The 22,020-nt window shown below is 29.3% G+C and overlaps 1 protein-coding gene across 1 annotated transcript in view; it reads right to left on the bottom strand.

Moving 5' to 3' along the window:
• The window catches only part of LOC107456685 (F-box DNA helicase 1), a 48,688-nt gene that overhangs the window by 672 nt on the left and 25,996 nt on the right, over window positions 1-22,020 (bottom strand). Inside the window, exons 10-19 of the mRNA XM_087150886.1 lie at window positions 20,939-21,152; window positions 18,775-18,940; window positions 14,616-14,752; window positions 13,753-13,852; window positions 11,155-11,297; window positions 10,068-10,137; window positions 8,387-8,572; window positions 5,808-5,927; window positions 3,295-3,398; window positions 1,409-1,537 (exon numbers count right to left, since the gene is read on the bottom strand). Of these exons, the coding sequence (XP_087007012.1) occupies window positions 1,409-1,537; window positions 3,295-3,398; window positions 5,808-5,927; window positions 8,387-8,572; window positions 10,068-10,137; window positions 11,155-11,297; window positions 13,753-13,852; window positions 14,616-14,752; window positions 18,775-18,940; window positions 20,939-21,152 (1,369 nt within the window). The remainder of the gene's footprint in view (window positions 1-1,408; window positions 1,538-3,294; window positions 3,399-5,807; window positions 5,928-8,386; window positions 8,573-10,067; window positions 10,138-11,154; window positions 11,298-13,752; window positions 13,853-14,615; window positions 14,753-18,774; window positions 18,941-20,938; window positions 21,153-22,020) is intronic.

Below are 22,020 nucleotides of genomic sequence, written 5' to 3'. Positions count from 1 at the left end.
TTTTTCTTCGAGATCCACTTTCCCTATTTCCTAAAATATTTCAAACTTGTTAACGCATTGTATGGGAGAAATGACCAGCTGCATTGTATTGAGTTTCAAAGTCACTTAACTTTTAGAGAAAGCAGTCAAATTCCTTTCCCTTTTTTTTGTTTGCATTTCAAACGAAAAATTCAGACAAAATTAACGGATTTTATCAGTAGCAATTGCACTTAACACACGCAGAAATGTATGTTTAAAATTACTTTTACAATAAATGCATGTATTATTTTATACATAAATTTAGCTTTTTTTTTGTTGAAAATGTATATAGCATGATAGGGTAACACTGGATAATGCTTTGCTCTATTCTTGCTTTCCATGCAGATTTCTTTTATGGTTAAGATATTATAGTAGATACTAGTTTACAAGATAAAGGTGTAACAATTGCTATTTTAATTATGTCGAATTTAAAACCAGTTTTGTGTTGTTTAAGTATTTCAAAAAGTAATTTTCTATTTAACGAATTTTCTATACAACGAACTTATTATCAGGATTTAGCGAGTTCTTTAAATAGAGAACGAAGTTAACTGTTAACCGAGCTTAGAGCAAAAACGAAAATATTTTACTCAAAATTGTCGTAAATCTAAACAAATATTGGTTTTCATGTGTATCTTTTCCATCCTCTACAAACAAGGCCTAATAGAAACAGCTAAACCTCTTTCAAGCCCTCAAATAAATAATTCTAGTTGAACATTCAATTAATTTGTGTTTACTGAAGTATAATTTAGACATGAACAATCTCCCCCATGACAGAATCGCAATGTCGTGGCGATATTGTCAAAGAACGTTACAGAATTCTTGCAGAAAGATATTTCTTTTGAAAAGTAAAAAACTTTAGTTTTTTACCAATACCAAAAGTTTTCTCTTCCCAAAATAAAAATCTTTCTGCAAGAACTCTGCAAAATTCTTCGACAATGTCGTCGTGATTCTGCTACGAGGATCATCTTCATGCATTTAATGATTCAGAATTCAAGTTATTTATACTCAAAGATATTTTCTTTATCCAACAGCATGAATAACAAAAAGAAAAAAAATAATATTAATAGTTAAAAAAAAAATTACAATAAGTATTTCCAATCCCAATAAGAATTTCTAGGAAAGAAACTCAAATCTGTGTTTAAACACCTATTGAACTCTGTGTACATTAAGATCTGGACATTTTAATAGATTAAGACATATTGCGGAATTCAAAATAATTAGGAAAATTTTTAAACTGTAACCCTAACTTTAAATTTAACAATCACACAAATGTAATACATATTACTATAAATGACGCAAATAAAAATTGGGCTATAAATATACATTATAAATACAGACCAAATACTGGGCCTGAATGTTCACTGCATTTCTACATAAAAGAATTTCTCACCAAAGTCATTTGCCTGCGATACAGAGCCAGAACTGTATGAGGAGTAAACATTTCATTGCAAACAACACATTTAGCTGCCTGTCCAGGTTCAGCTATCTGTTTTGAAAGAACCGGATATTCAAATTTCTCCTAAAAACAGAAAAAAAAATGGCTACTTTAATACAATGCAGGTGAAATTTTTTTTTTATAAACTTGAAGAATTATAAAATTTAAAATTTATGCTTCCTCACAAACTGAATATATTCAGGGTATCTGCTACATTTTACATTTTCAAATTCATGACTTTTCACGACTTTCCATGACTAATTCCAAGACTTTTTCATGATTTAACGTTACTGTGTTCTCCGACAATAACACAATAAATTTTTAAAAAAAAAGCATTATAATAACATTAGTTGAAATGATAGGTATAACCAAAACTGTTATACTCTGCATCTTCATATTTATAGATTTTAAATTAAAAAAATAGAGTAAAGAAAGAGTTGAAGCAATAAAATAGCTGAAAGAAAAATACAAAAGCAAATGATTTTTTTCCTGCAGAATCACATTCTAAAGATTCTTTTCTTGTTCATCAGAAAAGAAAGAAACACTCCTGATTTTTCTGTTCTCATTTTGGAATTAAAAAAAAAAATTACTAATGACTAGCTTGGTTCAGCTAAAATTTTAAATTGATAAAATAAAAAATAAATAATAACAAAAATTCTGAAATCACAGAAGTTTAAAAGATAATTTGCTCTAGAAATGATGTTTTTTCTTTCATTTTATATTTTAATAAAATAAGACTGTGAGTGGGGATTTTGTTACAAATTTAGATATTAGGAATACCATGAAATTGGGGGGAGGTGGGGGATAATTCCATTTTAAAAATTAGGTTTTTAGGAAACCACTAGACTTTCCATGATTTTTTTAAAAAAAATATTTAAAATCATGACAAATTCTGTTCAATCTTGAAATTCATAACTTTCCATGATTCTTCTCTAGAAATGATGTTTTTTCTTTTATTTTATATTTTAATAAAATAAAACTGTGAGTTGGGATTTTGTTACAAATTTAGATATTAGGGACACCATGAAATTTGGAGGAGGTGGGGGATAATTCCATTTTAAAAATTAGATTTTTCGGTGACCACTTGACTTTCCATGATTTTTTTAAAAAAAAAATATAGTTAAAATCATAACAAATTTTGTTCAATCTTGAAATTCATAACTTTCCATGATTCTTCATGATTTTCCAGGTGCGCAGATACCCTGTATATTGCTTAAAATATAAATTTCATTAATCTATCAAACAATATTTTCTGTAACATAAATCCATTCTTTTTCTAAATCAGATTATTTAAAGTAGGCTTTCTTTAGCTTGAAAGAGGATAGTTCAAAATATTGAATAATTCCAAGTGACAATAATTCCTCTAGAAATCCTTAATCATAGTAATGTTAAAATTTGATCTTGTAATTTAATTTGATCTTGTAATTTACAGTGTTCCTTTCAATTTAAGGATGATATGACATTTAAACATTAAATGAAACTGATTTAAAAATAAATAAATATTATATTGAATAAAATATTATAGAATGTTAGAAAAAAGAACACAATTGAAATGATTTTTCTAATATAGAATAAAATTGACTAAAAATAACACTTCTCCTTTAATTTAAAGACAAATTTTCTGTCAGCAGCATTATAAGTATTGTAGAATGAGAGCAAAATGCATGAAATATTTATTTTAGCAAATAAAATTAGTTAGAAAGAAACTTTTGTCACAAAAAAATTTGTCTACATTGTAATAAGTAGTTTAATATTTAAAAAAAAAAATTGTATTATTGCTTTAAAAAATAATTTTTAAAAAAATGGGTTAGAGAAAACACTTAATAAATGTATTTACTTACATTTCCAGAGAGGAAAACTCGAAAAAACCTTTCTGGTAAAAACAAAGATGTTTTTGCACGCGTCAAAGCAACATATATAACATTGTATTCTTCTTCTTCTGTTCCTGCAATAGAAATGATAACTAATTAAGCAGCTATTTGAAAGGAATTATTTATTCTCAATTTGTAGGGTCAATTGTAATTCTCAATTGTCAAAAAATACAGGGGTCGAGTTTCAATCTCATTTAGAGCTGCGACCTTACAACCGGGATAGCATGGTTGGTAAGGCGTTGGTCTAACGTCCAACAGGTCATGAGTTCGATACCCACCAGTCAAAGACTCCCCGTGTACAAAACGGTGATAAGTGCATGCAAATACATTGGCGTCACAGAGTCCTCAAAGTTCAGTTTAATTGCTTTGTAAGCATACATTATAGAAACAAAGCTGTGTAAATTCAACTGTTATTCCCTTTCATCCTCGGAATCCAAAGAAATTACATCGGCTAATTCCTTTTGCAAACTTTTTATTTCCGTAACAATACCAGAGTTTGTAACAAGTTCGTCATCATCCAATCAAACACAGTCTTTAAAAGAAATTGATTCTGGAAACAAATAGTGAATTAGGGCAACAGCAAAAAAGATCAGATCAAGGTGGTAATTTCTCAGAAAAACATGCTTCTTCATATTCACATCCAGAAAAAGAAAGAAAATTCGATTATAATATCTATTTATTATAGCAGAAAAGAGTTTATCTGGTTTCCTGTAATGCCCTCCCCTTTCAACAGCTTTTTAACCCCATGACATATCCTTTTTTGATATAGAAATGATCTTTGATTGAGCTGCAAACAACAACTTGCAACAGAATGTTGACAGAGATGTCAACTGCTCTGGACACACCAAAATAATTTAAAAAAACGGTAAATAACTACAAACTAAATTTTGCAAATATTTGACTATTTTTGCTTGCATTTTAAAAGGTATAGCATGACATAACTACTATAAAGTGGCGAATTATATAAGCCTAAGAATTCTTTAGAAATAAATTGAATTTATTTAATTAAGAATCATAATTAATAAACTACCACTTTAAAATATTTATACGCTGTCCGGAGCAGAGTTGGCATCTCTGTGTTGAAGACATCTCAGAAACAAATAAGAACAAATGACTCATAAGAAACAAATGACATCTCCCAGACGTCTTCGCATGTCAAGGGTTTAATCCATACAAATCTTTCCTTTGATTGCTCAGGGTTGCCACTCAAATAGCTGTATTAGGCTAACTATACTAGTTATAATTGCTGGCTGGAAAAACTTAGAGAAATAAGAAACAGTTTAGCGAACTTAAAAAAAAATAGTGCTATAGTAAATGAACCATTTTTAATATAGCTGAAATATCATCCTTAAATATCCCATAGATTGCTCTTTGAGTGGTTATAACTTTTTAAAAGATGAAAATAAAAAACAAAATTCCCTGCATTTTCCCAGTATCTAAAGAAAAACTCATAATTCCCCGCATTTTCCCTGTTATTTCAGGCGATTTTTAAATTCCCTGTATTTTCTCTATTCTCCCTGTGAAGTGGCAACCCTGTTGCTGCAAACGTAAAATTATCAACACTACAACAAAGCATTCACTTCTACTCTTATAGAGCTGTGAATGTTCAATTTTTTTACCTGTCAGAAGAGGAAATAAATTTTCTAATCACATTAAAAGTACTTTAAAGCATTATTTTTTGCATACAACTTGACGGGAAATCAAAAGCTAGTTTGCGTTAAAAGAAATTCACCATAATCAGGTTTAACTGCATGTATATTTTATCAATTTCTACATTTTTCTTCTAGGTAGGTACTTTATTTATGTCAAACTAGAGCTGGACACTGTGCTATTGCCGATGGTCTGGGAAACACCCCCGAAGACATGCCATCGCAATTTCGATCCTCTGCATGAAGAATGGCCCCCCTGCTTTGGTAGCCTGACAACCTGTGCGCGAAGTCAAACACTTTACGGTACAACAGTTTAAAGAGAATCGATACCGAGCACCCTCTGTCCCTATGCAGGCTGATCAAAGTGGTCACCCATCCGCTTACTGACAGTAGCCAGTGATGTTTGACCTCGGTGTTGACTGGGGACTGTGTCTTTACGATCAGTCCACGGCAGGACTTTTTCTACTAGGAAAGTGTGAATTTCTGGCCCAACTCAACAAGCTGCATGTTTATTTTAATGAGATGTTTTTATCTGAGAATTTGGCATTTCATTTATAAAAGACTATTTTTGATTAAAAAAATTTTAGGTATTTCTTAAGGTTCTAATAATAGATTTTGAAATAAAATTTTTACCGATTAAAAATCTAGAAGAGCAAGATGTGATATATATTTAAACTAATTATAACAGCAAAACAAAAACTACTATATTGCAGAATAAAAAAAAATTCAAACAAAAGAATAAAACAGTCTATAAAATATCTTTGTAAGCATTAAGATTAAATCAATAAATTGTAAATAAAATTTTTTTTTGTAAAGAAATGAATGAATACAAACCTGAACTTATTGAACCTCTCCTTCTAAGGTTACCCCAATTCGTAACAGGATAATCATCTGTTAAACTAACTGTATCGAATTCCAAGCCTTTTGATTTGTGTGCAGTTGAAAACACAACATCTAATTAAACACAAACAATCTTATTAACCCCATGACAATGACAATATTTCAGAAAAATGGAAATTTTTTTGACTGCTTAATTTTGTTCTTTATATTATTATAAAAGTTAGAAAATTGTTTTTTTTTTACAAAAATAAAATTTTAATTGCAAAAACTACTGCATTTATAATTTTTACATACAGATAAAAAAGTAATGGATTACACACACATCTTATTCAATTACAGCAAATTAAACAAAATTTTGAAGCTTAATAAAACTAGTATAATATAATATAAAAACACAACAATATGATTTTCAATACATGAATTTTATAAATCTTTCCCCTCCCTCGACCCACATTTCCCACCAACATTTTCTGTCCCTTGACCGAAGTCGTAATCGGTGAAAAACTAGGACCATTAATGCCATCTATTATGAAAATAGTGAATTAAGTATCCTTAAGTAGAAACAAGTAACTTCAGGCTTCACAAAATAGAAACGTTAATTTTTCTCCTGCCTGAAGTCAGTTCGGGCATCACTGGCAAGGAGTTAAATTATAATTAAAATATCAAATAAAAAACTTGCTTCTCCATACATATACTGATGGAGAAAAAATCCCAATACGAAGAGAAAATTATTGTACAGTTATGAAATTTAGGTAATACGCTTGTCTGAGTAACATATTTTATTGATTAAAGTTTCAAGATCACAGGCTAAAGCAATCAGTGTTTTCACTACAGCGCAAGAACCTCGCTTATTTTTTCTTTTCTTGCATTAAAAAATTATTAACGCGAGAAGATCGCACACTCTATTAATAAATTTCAAAATGCGCAAATTTTGGAAAAAAATTCGTTTTCTGCCATTTTGAATAAAATCCCTTTCACTTTTCTTCCTTGATCTTTCATTATTTTCAACATCGATCCCTGTTATCTAGCTTCCCTATTTACCAGTATGTTTCAGAACTGGTGCGAACATCAGAACACAATGCCCCCCCTCCCCGAATGACACGGAACACCTTTCAGAACACATTTCTCTGCAACCAAGTGTTCACCGAAGGTAAGATTTATTCATGTAAGACATTTAAATTTTTTTCAATGCTACAAATTTATTTAGTGATTCCGAATTATTCAGCATCTGTTGCAAGGTCATTTAGCACTCAAAACCGAATTAAGACAAAATATTGTATACAAATGACTGATAAACATTTGAGCAGCCTAACGAGAAAAGCTGATGAAAAAGTAGATATAGAACGTTTTTCATATGATGATGCAGCATAAATATTCAAGGCTTTAAAAATTAGAAGATGTTAAAAATGTATTATAATTAAAGAAATATTTTTTTCCAAGTCTATTCGCATTTTTTTAATTTTTAGAAATCTCACTTAACTTTTTGAGACCTCACCCTGTTTTTGAGAAAGGATGAGAAATTCTCTCTCATTTTTTTTCTGTAATGAAAACACTGATATAGAATGTTTTCCATATGATGATGCAGCAAAACTATTCAATGCTTTAAAAATTAGAAGATGTTAAAAATGCATTATAATTAAAGAAATATTTTCCTATTCACGTTTTTTTAATTTTTAGAAATCTCACTTAACTTTTTAAGATCTCACCCTATTTTTGAGAAAGGGTGAGAAATTCTCTCTCATTTTTTTCCTTAATGAAAACACTGAAGCAATATAGAGAAAACTCATTTCAATTTTGAAATACTGGTACATTAATAACCAGCGTGACCAACAGAATTTTGGATGCAAACAGGTATCATACAGGTCATTTTGTGAGACAGAATTCAGTGTAGGGTATCCGCTACATTTCAGATCTTCTTCAAATTCATGACAATTTCTAAGCATTTTTCATGACTCAACAAAGTTACCATTTTCTCCGATAAAAACGCAACAATAAACTTAAAAAAGTAATTTACAACAACAATTAATTTGCGTTCGTGTATCAATTGGTTAACATTGTACTGCAATACGTTAAAAATAAATACAAATAGGAAGTATATAAAGATTCTCCTGAATAAAAACCTTTGACAAGTATGCCTAAATATAAAAGTATAGCATATAAACTCGTGCAAAACACATCATTATTAAAAAAAACTACAGTACATCTAATAATTTGGTCTAATTATTATAATATACAAATATAAAACCTGTTATAATAAATATTCTATATTTTTATTATATATCATCTAATTTATCCAATAGTCAAATTTATATTATACATCATCTAATTTAACCAATTGATAGACGAGCGTAAACAAGTACAAACCGGTTTCAGCCGCGTAAAAACAATAAAGTTGTATAGTATCACCTGATAATTAAGATTTTACATAGAATCTTATAGTGCGTCTAATAATTTGGTCGCGGACTGTACATATATATATATATTGATTACAACATTCAATGTGATTTACTTTACACCATTTGTGGTTTCACAAGAATGGATATCATAAGATTGATTAATAAAATTATACTTACTAGCCAACTGCAGTGGATGAGTGCATTTTTCTTTAATAGTTTTGATGTATTGTGGAATATCATTGGAATGCAACCTGATGAGTTCAACTTTTGATAACAAGTCAGAATCATCTGCATTTTTAGCATAATTGGTCAACTCTTCATAAGTTTTAAATTTTGAAATGAACTTGTCTTTAATTACATAACCTGTAGAAAAAAAACATATGTTATTATACTAAACTAAAATAAAACTCACTTTCTTCAGGAAGAGGAAATTTCTAAAATTTTTTTTCTATTTACAGTTTCTATAAAAAAAATATCAAAACTAGCCTATTTATTATGGAAAATGTCTCATAATCAATTTTAAATATACACACAAAAAAAATTAGCACATTGCAAACTTCTTTATTAGAAATGCATGCATTTTTAGTGGCCACATTGAATAATTTCACAAAAAAAAAAAAAAAAAAAAAGTCATTCTACATATTAACCAATATTAGTCAGTAAATAGAGAAAAGAGATTAAGATTTAAAATTCTCTTTTTCCTAGAAAAAGACAGAATTTTAATAATAATAAAAAAAAAAAAAACGAACTTCCCCACTGATTTTTGTAATTTCAATAAAAGTAGTTTTAAATGTAAGTAAAGTAGTTTTAAGTTTCATAATAGATAATAAATAATAGATTTTAAATGATTTTTGACTTTTAAAAATAAATGTTTTGCATTAAGAACATATTTTTTTGGTAGCATTAAATGTTAAGTGTATTTTTATAATTACTTTGCAAAATAGTAACTCTAATTTAAAAAAAAAATACTAGTTAAGACACTAATTGGATAATGCATCATTTAACGGTCGTAGATTGTTATAAAATTTGAGAGCAACTTTGTCCCTATATTATTAGTAGAGAAAAATAAATGTGAGAAAAACAACAGCCTAAATTAAAGTATCAGTTGTCATTTTTAAATCTCTAAAAACTCCTACAATAAGTTTAATTAAAATTTTTTTAAATATTATACAGGGTGCATAGCCAAATCTCTCAAAAAATATTTTTAAGCAGTATATACATTAACAAAATGCAAAATATTTTTCTAAGACTTTAGATGATCACAATAAAATAACTAGTTTCTGATAAAGAACTCTTTTTTTGATTATATTAGTCACTCACCATAAAAAGATCAAGAGATTTTTCAGTTCGATTTCTAGGGGTGGAAAATGAAGTATGAAATTGAGAATATCGTGCAAAATGCAGCAGAGTTGCATATGAGAGAGCGAGAATCTCACCGAACCCAGCTCAGTAGACGCACATTCGGACTCCCAAGTATTTCATCAAGCATGTAACATGATTGGGGTGCTATTAAACGTTACAGACCGACAGTACGCCAAAATGGATTGTGATTGAATGAATTGTGAAAACATTTAACAGAACAATAAGACCATCTCACTTTTGCATAGTACGCAGCGAAAATTGACATGGTAAAGAAATATCTCATTTTTGAAAAGGGAAAATTAAGTATGTTTTAAAAACACCTCATGAAAAACGCACCTTAAGGCTTTTAAAAACGAAAATAAGGACCTTTAAGCACTTCTTAAAAACGCTACGCATCATGTTATAAACAGCACAAACTAATTAATATTTTTAAGTAAAGAAAGGTTTTATTCATATTGATAAATTGTAAAATAGACAAGAGAAACATTATACAGACCTGGTTCATTATAATAGTTGGCAAGCTTGCAAATGTCCAGCAGCTGTTGAAAGCCATAGCCTTCAATACCCTGTAAGAAATAATTTATTCATTACTCAAAAATTATTGTACTGAAAATGAAGAAAACATCAATTGTTGGAGGAAAAAAATGTCAGACACAATTTTGAACAACAATCAGTTCCCATAATTTCTTACATGATACCACAGCTTTTGCAAACAAATTACCCCTGTATAATTAAGACAACAGTATGTGAAACAAAAATGCCAATCCAGAAATACACTTTGTTCCAGATTTACAATTTTAATTGCATTTTTTTAGTGTAAATAATTTTAATCAAATGAATATAAAGACATAAAAGTTTAGAACAGTTTCTAAACATTGAAGCTCAGATAACAATCATGAAAAAAAAGTAAACTCATGATGCTGCTTGGAAAAATTACAAGCCATTTTAAATACAGGGAATTTCTAAGTTCCAGTGTACTTGATGGTACAAAGAAAGTGCTTAATAACTATTATCACAAAGTATAATTTTACATTAATTGGTAATTTTTAAAATACTTTATTTTAGTATTGGTAATTACTAATTATAAATATAAAAAAAGCTTAGTGCAAGCCTTTTTTTTCTTCAACAGAGGCTGTTAAATACAAATTAAATACTTACATCATTTAAAGCAGCATTTATAGTCAATGGCTCATATATTCTAATATGATTTTGATGATACAATCGCTGTGTAATTACAAATAAAAAACCTTTCAAACATTTTCACTCAAGATTAAATATTAACATGCAATTTTAATACTTATGCCAATAAAAGCAGTGTTTGTAGTTAAAGCAGGATTTGCATATTTATAATTTATTACATCCTGCATACTCCAAAATGCTTTTGGTAATTCAAATTAATGTAATTACAAATAAAAAACCTAAAACCATTTTATATAAAAGCAGTATTTGTAATCAAAGGCTCATATTCCCTAATATGCTTTCGGTAATTCAAACTAATGCAATTACAAATAAAAAAATTTGAAACCATTTTAAATCAGAAGCTGTCAAATACAATTTAATTATTTCACTATTTAAATACTTACACCAACAAAAGCAGCATTTATTGTTGAAGGCTCGTGTTCCCTGATGCGTTTTTGGCAACACAGTCTTACAGCTTCATTGAAAAGCATAACATTTGATCGAGCAATAATGGCATATTGCCCTACAGCTTGAGAATTCACATAGGCTAAAACACAAAAGAGAAATTTTTACGCTAAAAATATTTAGTTTTAATAAAAAAATTTCTCTCAAAAAATGCTTTTCTTTTTAATAACAAATAATGAAAGTTTTTTTAAACTGAAAACACCAATCAGCAGATATATTTGATCACCATCAAATTATTGTACAATTTATATTGTTACAGAAAAACAAGGCATGCAAAGATTTCTAGACAGATTTTAAAATTTATTTTCTTTATAATAAAAAAACAGTGAAATTATGAACCCTATGGCAGAATTCTTTCAGACTTTCTGCGACATACCTCTCCAGTACTAATATCTTTCTTCTAGATACTTTTAATAATAACAAATATACATGTTACTAATTTAAAGTAACAGAAGCGTCAACTTCAATAAAAGTTTTTTTTTCCAGATAAAATAAAATAATTTTTTTAAATTGAATATGTAATATGTTTTTATTCTAATATTATATTCGATGTTCTCACATTTTGTAGGGTAAAACACACTCTTTCCTAGTTTGTATATCCTCATCACATTAAAAAATAAATAAAATAAGCGTGAAATCCGTAGCTGTAATTACCGAAAAAAGGTGGAAAGCAAAATCACGCTAATGAAAAAGAGGTAACTAAATGATGTGTTTTCATTTTGAGATTCAGTTGTTGTAATAAATAATATTGTATTAAAAATATAGGATTTTAAAAACTAAGTGGAAATCAATAGTAATTTCTGCAGAAAAGAAAACCAAATTTTTTACTTCATTATTCTTAATTTTTCATTATTCTCAAATGATATTTTTCATTATTCTCAAAATCAGAAGCATTTTTTTCCCACTCCAATGTGAGAGAAAGACATCTTTTGAATATAATTCTGAAGAAAAGAGAAAATCTTAGGATAATTTCAGCAGAAAAGAAAACCAAAAGGTTTTACTTCCCACAGGAAAAATCTTTCTGCGAGAACTTGTTATCGTTAAGTGACAATGTTGCCACGATTCTGCCAAGGGGATTATGAAGACACAAGTACCGTATATTCCGGCGCATAACGCGCACCCGTAATTTCTAATAACTTTTTTAAATTTTAAGATATACTCTTCGTATAACAAGCACGAAAATTTGGATTGTACATGTGCAATATCTCGTCTAGTATCTATAGAAAACCAGAAAGCCTTTTAGTGTGGGACATGTTTACGTCGCACCTTACAGATAATTGTTGAAAGAATGTAACACCAATATGGCAGTTATTCCGGGCGGATTGACACCATTAGTTTAGCCATTGGACGTCTGCTTAAACAAACCATTTAAAGCCAATTTAAAAAAACAGTGGAACACTTGGATGTTGGAGGGCGAGAAAACCTATACGAAAGAAGGACATATGCGCCATGCAAGTTTGGAAACAGTGTGCGAATGGATATTTCATGTGCATATGGATTTCATCCCATGCTTTTAAGCATGGGATGAAATTAAGCCAGAGATGGTTAGAAAATCATTAAAAAAATGCAGCATTTCAAAAAATTTGGACGAATCAGAAGATGACTGTTTATTTATGGATGAGGGTAACACAGATGATGAAGACGATTGTGATGACGTGCCTGAAGAAATAACGGAAGACGAATATAATGAACTATTTATGTAATAAAGAAAATCAATAAAGTATATAGGTAAAGGTATGTTATTTTTTAAAAATAAAAGTATTTTTCTATATTTAAATTTTTTAATCTATAATTTTTTATATTCGGCGTATACCAAGCACCCGTAATTCCAAAGTTTTTTTTTTTGTATTAAGAGTGCGCGTTATACGCCGGAATATACGGTAAATATAATAAGTTAACTCAAATTTAAAGTTTATATTTAAAATTGAATTACACAGAGCAGAATAATTTAAATTACTTTTTTTCCCTTTAGAAATAATTGATTGTAAATTAGAAAAACATCGTTAATAATAAATTAATAATAAGAATATATTTATAATTTATTACATCTGATTTTTTTTATGGATATTGAAACTTTTAACTGGAGAAATAATATGAAGAGAATGTTTAGGTAAATTGAAATTTGATGTTTGAAATAGCCAAATAAAAAAATATGACTAAATGTGGATAAAAGTAATGTAAACTTTTATGTTTTATAATACTCCATTAGATGCTTGAAATAAGATTTTGCTGTTTAATAAACATATTTATATTATACACATTTAATTTTATGCTTAGTTAAATATCAATACTTTTAAAACTTATTTACTTTCTAATTTTGCATATGAACAATAAAGAAAGATTTTTTTCATGTTTCCTAATTAAAATTAATTTATTCTTTATTTAATATTGAACTGACAATTTTGACTTTGCTTTACAAATTCAGGAGAGTGTTTGGTGCTAAGCTTGAACAATAATAATTATGATTTTAGTTAATAAGTGATTAGTTTATAAAAATATACAAAATAACTAAAAAAACTCATTAAAAAGAGTCTTACAAGGCTTTTCATTTCCAACCAGTGTATTTGTAGTTACATGTTTCAGGCTTTCCAGGCAAGAGGATGCAATGTAGGCTATTTCTGGTCCGAATCGAAATGACTGAAAAATACAAACAATTAATTGAATATCAAAACTGCGGAAATTATGAATTTTAACTCATTTGAACAGACTGTGAACAAATTTAAATCAAATAATTAAAATCAATAAAAAAGAAAACTGTTCTTCGTAAATTATTGTTGAAATAAATTTATTAACTAAATAACCAGTAATAAATTAAAAATGTAAGCATAAATAATATATAAATGAGGGTATATTTAATTTATTTCATGTTTTTTTAAAGCAATTAAGAGACCTTAAATGTTTCTAATTTAAAAAAATTAAAAAAAAAAATTATAGTCACTAAGTAGTGTAACTCAATTTGCAAGAGATTATTGAAGTACAAAAAGTTTCACATGAAAAACTTGATCTAAGTTAAGATTTAATTTAAATGAACTTTTCTTTTTAATTTAGTATTATCAATTCACACTCAATAACGATACAAATTTAATACACGGTTTTTAAAAAGAGATGAATATTTTTTCAAGTGTATTTAACACTATAGTTATTTATAAATGTATTGTTCAACAGACAGACATTTCTCAAATTCTGCATATTCAAGTTGATATCAATACTACAAAAAAAAAAAAAAAAAATGTTAAATACTTATACACACAAATAAATTCTGAATACCTGAATAAAACTACTTAATTGTTAAATAAGCCAATCACTTTAAACTAGTAAAAAAAAAAAAAACAATTTTTTTTATTCTTAACTTTTCACTAGAGTAATAATCATGAGTTATTTTGAAAAGAAAGAAGCGTACCTTGGTTAGATGATAAGTATGGGTGGCTTTAATACTTTGTAAGGCATTTTTAGCACCACGAAACCCATAGATTTGTTGATTAGGATCCCCAACTAATATCACAGGCAGTTTTTGGGAAAGAACAACAGATATCATGGCTAGAGGAGAAATAAAATAACAGATTTTTAAACATTACACTGCAATTTTTGTGTACAACATTGAAAAGTGCAATAGCAAAATGACTTTTCGACAAAAAAAGCAACAAAATGTAGAAGAAACTTTGTTGGTGTAAGATTGAACAGAACAGAAGTTAGAGCTTGAACTCAATAAAACATGAGCTTTAACAGGATAGCTGTAAACTTTAAGAAAAAAAAATTAATTCTGACTTTTCGGACTTTCCCAGACGGATTTTATCAAATTACCCTGATTTATGGAACTACCCTAGCAACAATTTCACTACCCCAGATGGGATTAAAATTGGCTCAATATGGGCCCTATCTGAACAAGTAGCACAGGACCAATACTGGGATGTCAAATTTTTTTTTTTCTCTTTTTAATATTGACCCTATAGGGCCGGGTATAGCCTGGTTGGTAGCGCACTGGGGCCATGCCCAAGAGGTTCTCGGTTCGATCCCCGCCGGCCGAAGACTCCCCGTGTAGTAAATGGTGACTGGTGCTTGTAAAACCTGTTGAGTCACAAAGTCCTCCATGTTTCCACAACAAATCAAACCCCTGGGGGTACTGATGCAGGAGCTTCCTCGTCTTCTGGTTTGGTTGAAAACTACAAGGCTATGGAGGTGAACATTAGCCCAAAATTCGGTCGGCTGTTCAACGATATTTATAAAATAAAATTGTGACCCTATATAGGTTTAATATCGGTCTTTATGGGGGACATATATTGGCTGAATAATGAATATAAAATACCGAGTAAATCTGTTAATTCTAGATATAGCCAATATCTGAAAATAACGGCCCTTTGAACCCTTACGGAGCCAAGATTCGTGAATATTGGCCTGATGAGGGCTTAAGTTATTTCGCTGCTTGGGTAGTTGCATAAATTTTATAGTTATGCCTTATTCTTTTCTAGTAGCAAAATAACTTGGGCCCTCATTGGGCCAATATTCACGAATCTAGGTTCAATAAGGGTTCAAAGGGCCGATATTTTTCCGATATGGGCCCTATATAGAATTGTCTGATTCACCCAATATTTTATAATCATTATTCAGCCAATATAAGCCCTATATTGGTCGGTCGAAGCATGTTCATATAGGACCCATAGTGAGCCCATCTGGGGCCAAGGTATAATTGTTGCTAGGGTTGTATTTGAAGCATAGTAAAAACACTTATCTTTGACGTTAACATTGAAACTAAACAATTTTTTCAAAAAAAGTTCATTTTTTTCCTATTAAATTATCCCACTTTTATCTCCTGACTTTTCTGTGGTTTGTGAATCTAAGTAAGGCCCAGTAATCAAACCCCTTTGAGGGCTAGACCAATCCTGCACAGAATATATTATTTAATGGCTGCATAGCAGAAAAATTTTAATACAATTTTGCAAGAGGGATCAATCCCTGGATATCACACACACAACTTATAAATCCGAAGAGAGTTTCCTTTATAGCTCATACTCAGAACAATTACTCATTTTAAAGGACTGAATCTTGAAGATGGGTCTGTCTCCAAATCTGTTGATAAACTTATATTTTAATTTCTTGAATTTTCAGTTTTTTTCTAATTTTATTTTTTAAAGAAATTTTCAATTAATTTTTGTAATGGAGTAATTGCCCTGCATAAATATTATTTTGTTCAGCAGTTTTTGTTTCTTCAAAAAAATAAAATATGCAGGGCTTAATCCAGGTTTTCAATCCTAGTACCCATTTTTGTGAATTTTTTTTTTATTTTTGTGAAAATTAAGTGAATTATTTTGTGAAAATTAAGAACTGTGACGGTTTCTCCTCAGTTTTTTCAGACTGAAAAAATGTTTTAATTGATTTCGTTCCTATACTATCGATCGTGCGTAAACACTTCATATAATAATCGCTATTCCGTGAGCCACCCGCTCCACTTAAATTTCTTCCTCGCTTCATTATAAAAACTTTTCATAAATCTTGTTAAAAAATACGTATAGAACACGTTTTACGCTAAATCATAACAAAAACACTTGTCGTCTGGGAAAATGAGTCGAGTTGTTTACGCGCTGGCTCAATTTAGCCAGTTGCCTAGTATAAAAACTTCACCACTCACTCTGATTGAATGGCGTATTTAGGAGAAGTGACGTCAGCATATCAAGCCTGTTTTCGAGCTAGTGCGGTTGCGCGGAACGCAGTCCGATGGCGTACCATACGGCGTTCACTGTGAATCCACTTTTCCGTGAACTGCTCGGAAAACTATTCAGCACTTTAATTCCTTCTAACTTCCTTTTTTATTTTCGTAAAGATGCGTTTTTTTTCCAAAGTTTGTTGAAATACTGATTTTTTTTTTTTAATTTTGTGAAGGTACCGAAAAACGGTACCAAAATCGCCCTGGATTAAGCCCTGATATGTGTGTAATAGTTTTACATATCCTAAACATAAAGATCATATCTTGAAAATTTTAATAAAATCAAAAATGTCAAGAATCCAAATCTTCTTCACTCTTGAAAAAAACTGGCTTTAATAAAATCTAAACATGTCTTTAAGTGTAAAGCTTTTAATCTTTCATTATAAACAAGATTCATAATAGTAAGCAGAGGATGTCTCGATCATTTTTTTGTAGATTAAGTAATTTGTCTGATTATAATAGCATAAGCAGAGCTGAATAAAATCAAAAGCTTTCTAGTCATTGATAGTACATTGCAGTGTAGCCATTGTAGTATTACTAATGTTCAAACAAAAACTGCTGAACAAACAATATTACAATGACTACACTATAATGTACTGAAAGTATTTATGTCTTAATAGTCAGTGTAAAAGGAGTAGAACATAAAATAACGGTCATTGCCCTGATTCACTCATTTCCCAAAAAGTATTCAGGGGTCTGTTTAGAATAAATTTGGGTCCGTTAATGGACCCTTCACAAAATAATTTATTTTTTAATCGGACCCTTCACAAATTTGTTTATCTTCATTTTCTACATTTACACATTCTTGTTAATATTAAATCATATTTTTTTTGTAAATAAGTAATTGATCATTTTATATTTATTCATAAAATTAATTAATATAATATTAAGTAAATAAAAATTAATTTATGGCAACTTTTTAAAAAGAAATATTATAAATTGAAGAATTGTTTAAGTTTACTTAATGCATTACACATTAAAAGTGATACATTACTAAGTTGTGTTATTTAAAATATGTCAATAAAATATGTATGTTGCATCTCTAAATTAGTAGCAGTAATTGTTGAGCAGAATCTTGTATCTATTTACAATTTAAAATCTTCTTGAAAAGGTTTTCATCAATTTTAGCAATAACAGGACATTATTTGCACAAATTCACAAAAACAGGACCCTGGTTGAAAGAATGTGACTTAAAGCTCATTTTATATTCACAAATTACGAATAGTTTTTTCGCAATTTTACAAAAACCACAAAATGTCTGGACAGACTCCTGGTATTGCCACAAGCAAATTGATGTGTTTTCTCATAATTCTAGAAGATTCTCAGTTTGGCTCCCCTAAAATTTTGAGAAAATCTTTTTTTTTCTTTTCCTTATAAAGATAAAAAAAACAAACATGCATCTTAAAAGTTTTACAAAAAGACCATGTCCAGAAAATTTCAACAAAATCCAAAATTTCAAGCATCCGACCTTGCCTGATTTACCTATTTTTTTATTAAAAAACAAACAAACTGGTTTTTAATATTTTGTTAAACAATAAATCGCTTGAACACAGCAAAACAATGTAAATAAAGCACAAATAAAGGCACAGAACATGGTTGTTTTGCTTTATTCATACATAAATCAAAATTTAACCTATACTCATTTAAATAAAACTGTTATTTTAAGCTTTTCATGAATTCTATAAATAACTGTTTCATCAACATACACAATTAAAATATTTAGAAAAAATAAACATTCATAATTTTAAAGCAATTGTGGGAATTACCATTTGCACTGTAATTAGCCTTCTTGATGATATAACATTTTATAACAGCCAAAAAATAAGAAATAATTTCTTGCAATATTATGAAAACCGTGTACCTGGATTGCAATCTTGTGCTTCATCCACCATGATGCACTGATACTGGGAAAGGCTTGGTTTACTTAACTGATACAGTTTGAGGTAGACGTCATGCGTGATTCTAGCGGATTTTTCCTCTCGGTCAATCATCTTTGACCACACTAGCTTGGAATCCTTTAGCAACCTCTAAAAAAGTACAATACTTAGTTGTGAATTAATGTTTAGTCTTGATATCTCTAAGCACATACCTAATTGGTGTTTGTCCATTTGATAAACGGTCAGTAGATTTATGGCTTTTATGGGAGTTTCAGAGTTGCCACAGAAAAAAATTGAACAATATAGTTGCTTTCAGTAGTCTAAGGCATGAAAATAGTTGCCGAAAACAATGAAAATAGTTGCCTAAATAAGATGCCTAAAATTTTATGAAATGACTTAATTGTTATATAAACGTTAGTGTTCTAGCATTAAATTTTTATATAAAAAAAATGTAGTATATTTGCAAAAATTAAATACTTTTAAATACTAAAAAATCATTCAAAAAATTTTTTTTTCATTGAAAAAACATACTTTTTCTAAACGATTTTCAGTTTAAGCAATAATTGATTAAGCAAATATATAAATATTGTGAAAAGTGATTATTCAAAATTTCCGCATCGTAATATTGTATTAAAAATTGGGTTTTATAAAATCATACAGAATCTCGAAGTGATAATTGTTAAAAAGGCGATTGAGAAACAAAATAGATTTACATCAGAATCTGTGCAAATTGAGTACATTAAAAAGCGATGGCTCAAATTTGCAATTTAAAATTTTTTTCTCCATTTTTTAGGAAAAAAAATTCATTATGCTCAGAAACTACCGTATGTCGCAGGTTGTCAACCCAATTCATTCTTTAAAAAAAAAAAAAAAAACATTGCTAGGAGCACAGAAAAGTCTCCTTTTCCAGAAAATGTTGCTTTTTTTTGAGCCTCTTCAGGCAAAAAAAGTTGGCACAGTTGTCTCAGATCGAAAATAGTTGCATATAATCGCCTGTGGCAACCTTGAAGTTTTGAACCAATGCACGATGAAGTTTTCCAATTAACATACTTGTTTTTGATGAAATATTATTGACACCGATACAGTGCTTGAAATTAACAGTGGTCTCTTGGTCTCAGACCACTGAAATTTTGTTTAGGAAACCATTAAGTTAAATTACCATTAGAATGTTACGAAAATTTCACTGAATAGGATGAAAATTAATTAAATTCTTGAGTTTGAAAAATTTTATTTAAAAATACACCATTTGAAAAAGCTTGTTAAATACATATTTTGAAGTACATGTGATGTATGTCACAATATGCCGAATTTTTCTCATTTATATGAGTTACGTAGTGAGGCAGAGGGGCAAAATTTTAATATAATACTTTCTACTCTACCGAAACCTACCCTCAGAATACCCAAAGTGAAAATGGTGGACAGTATGTCATCAAGGAGAGTTGTCAACCGCGGAAAGTTCTGTTTCCACTAGTGGTTTGTTAAGAATCCCAACACTGGAAAACATTTCAAATTTCACTTTTTAACTACTACTAGTTTTGACATTAAGTCTAGTTTTTTTTTTTATATTTATTTTCTAGTGAAAGTAATGAAAAAAAAAATCAGATGATAGTTTTCAACTCGCACGTTCATCAAGATTGTAAGTTCTAACCCTAAAAAAATTCGATAATCAGGACAAAATGCTATACATCAGGACAAATAAGGACATAATTTTTATCAAGAAAAGCAGGACAACTATGAACCCTGCCTAATGAACACGCCACTGTGAAAAATGAAATTATGTGGTTGTTTAGCTTCAAATTAATTTTAAAAAAAATTATACATGTCTGTGGGTAGTTACGGGTTTTACTTTTCAAGTATGCACTGCTCTGGATTCTTTTTTTTTTCTTCATTTTTTGATGCAACTGCCCAGAAGTCATCAAAATTTAGAAATTATATTGATGCAGGTACAGACATGGAAATCTTCTCTAGTTGGAATTTCAGGCAAATTAGACTCTATAAAAACTGTGTAGCAGACTGACTCAATAAATTATACTACTGAGGGTACTGGCTATGAAAAACCAGTTTAACCCATGTTTTTTCCTGTATTTTTTTTAAAAAACAGCTGTCATTATGTATAAAAAATCAGCAATAACAAAAAGTATTCCATACCACTTTGTCTGCATCTGTAATACTCTTGGAATTCGAATCTTGCATTGGAATATGATCAAACGTTATCTCCTCATCTGCAGAGCAGACGAATGATTCCAGGGTGGAGAGGACAAGTTTGGCATAGGAAAAAACATGTAGTTTTGTACCTTCTTTGTGAGTTAATAAAGTCACCAAGTCATGTGGTTTGACTTTAGAGGTCAATTTGTATCTCAACCTGTAATAAAAAAATTAATTTAATTTAAAATACCAAAGACATATACATATCAGTATCTAGTATAGGAAGTCCCGATAATGACCTAAAATTTAAAAAATGAATCAAAATTTAAAAAATGGAAGATAAGAAATTAAAGGTTAAGGGCGTTCTGCTTAAGGAACCAGATTTTTCAGCATTAGTAACTACGTATGCTAATAGAGGGTGTGATTAACTGAAAAAAAACTTTTCTAAATAAATGACTTCAAAATTAACACCATTTGCAGTAACAATATTGTTGAGTCTGAAGACAAATTTAATTAAAACCTATGTAAAAACTGAACGATTTGACATACAGCAGAAAACATTGCTTTTTATTTTTTTGGTCAGGAGAGCCACCTGACATCAAACATAGTAACTATTTTGAAAGTTTTAGAAATAAAACTCTGGTTCCTAAAACAATGCGCAGCAAACTGTACATTTTCAGGGGTCTGTCCAGACATTTTGTGAAAGGTCCGTTTTTGTAAAATTGCGAAAAAATTACTCGTAATTTGTGAATATAAAATAAACGTTAAGTCATATTCTTTCAACCAGGGTCCTGCTTTTGAGAATTTGTGCAAATAGGGTCCTGTTATTGCAAAAAAGGAGTTTTTAAATTGTAAAGAGATACAAGATTATGCTCAACACTGTAAAATTATAATTAAAAAAATTAAATTTTAAAAGATAAGCAGCAATTACTGCTACTAAATAAGAGATGCAACGTACAAATATTTGATATTTAGCCTATACTGCTGAAAGTAGAATATTCAGTTCGGACAAATAAAAAAGGAAGAAGCGTCTGCCGAAGACAAAACTCAGTTCGTTTTCATCTGTCTTCCTCCTCCCCCTCGGA

This window comes from Parasteatoda tepidariorum, chromosome 9 (genome assembly GCF_982258835.1).
Source record: "Parasteatoda tepidariorum strain Cologne lab strain chromosome 9, Ptep-v5.0, whole genome shotgun sequence".
Classification (NCBI taxonomy): Eukaryota; Metazoa; Arthropoda; class Arachnida; order Araneae; family Theridiidae; genus Parasteatoda; species Parasteatoda tepidariorum.
The sequence above is the reverse complement of the archived record's forward strand: the minus strand, read 5'-3'. Positions and strand labels throughout refer to the sequence as shown.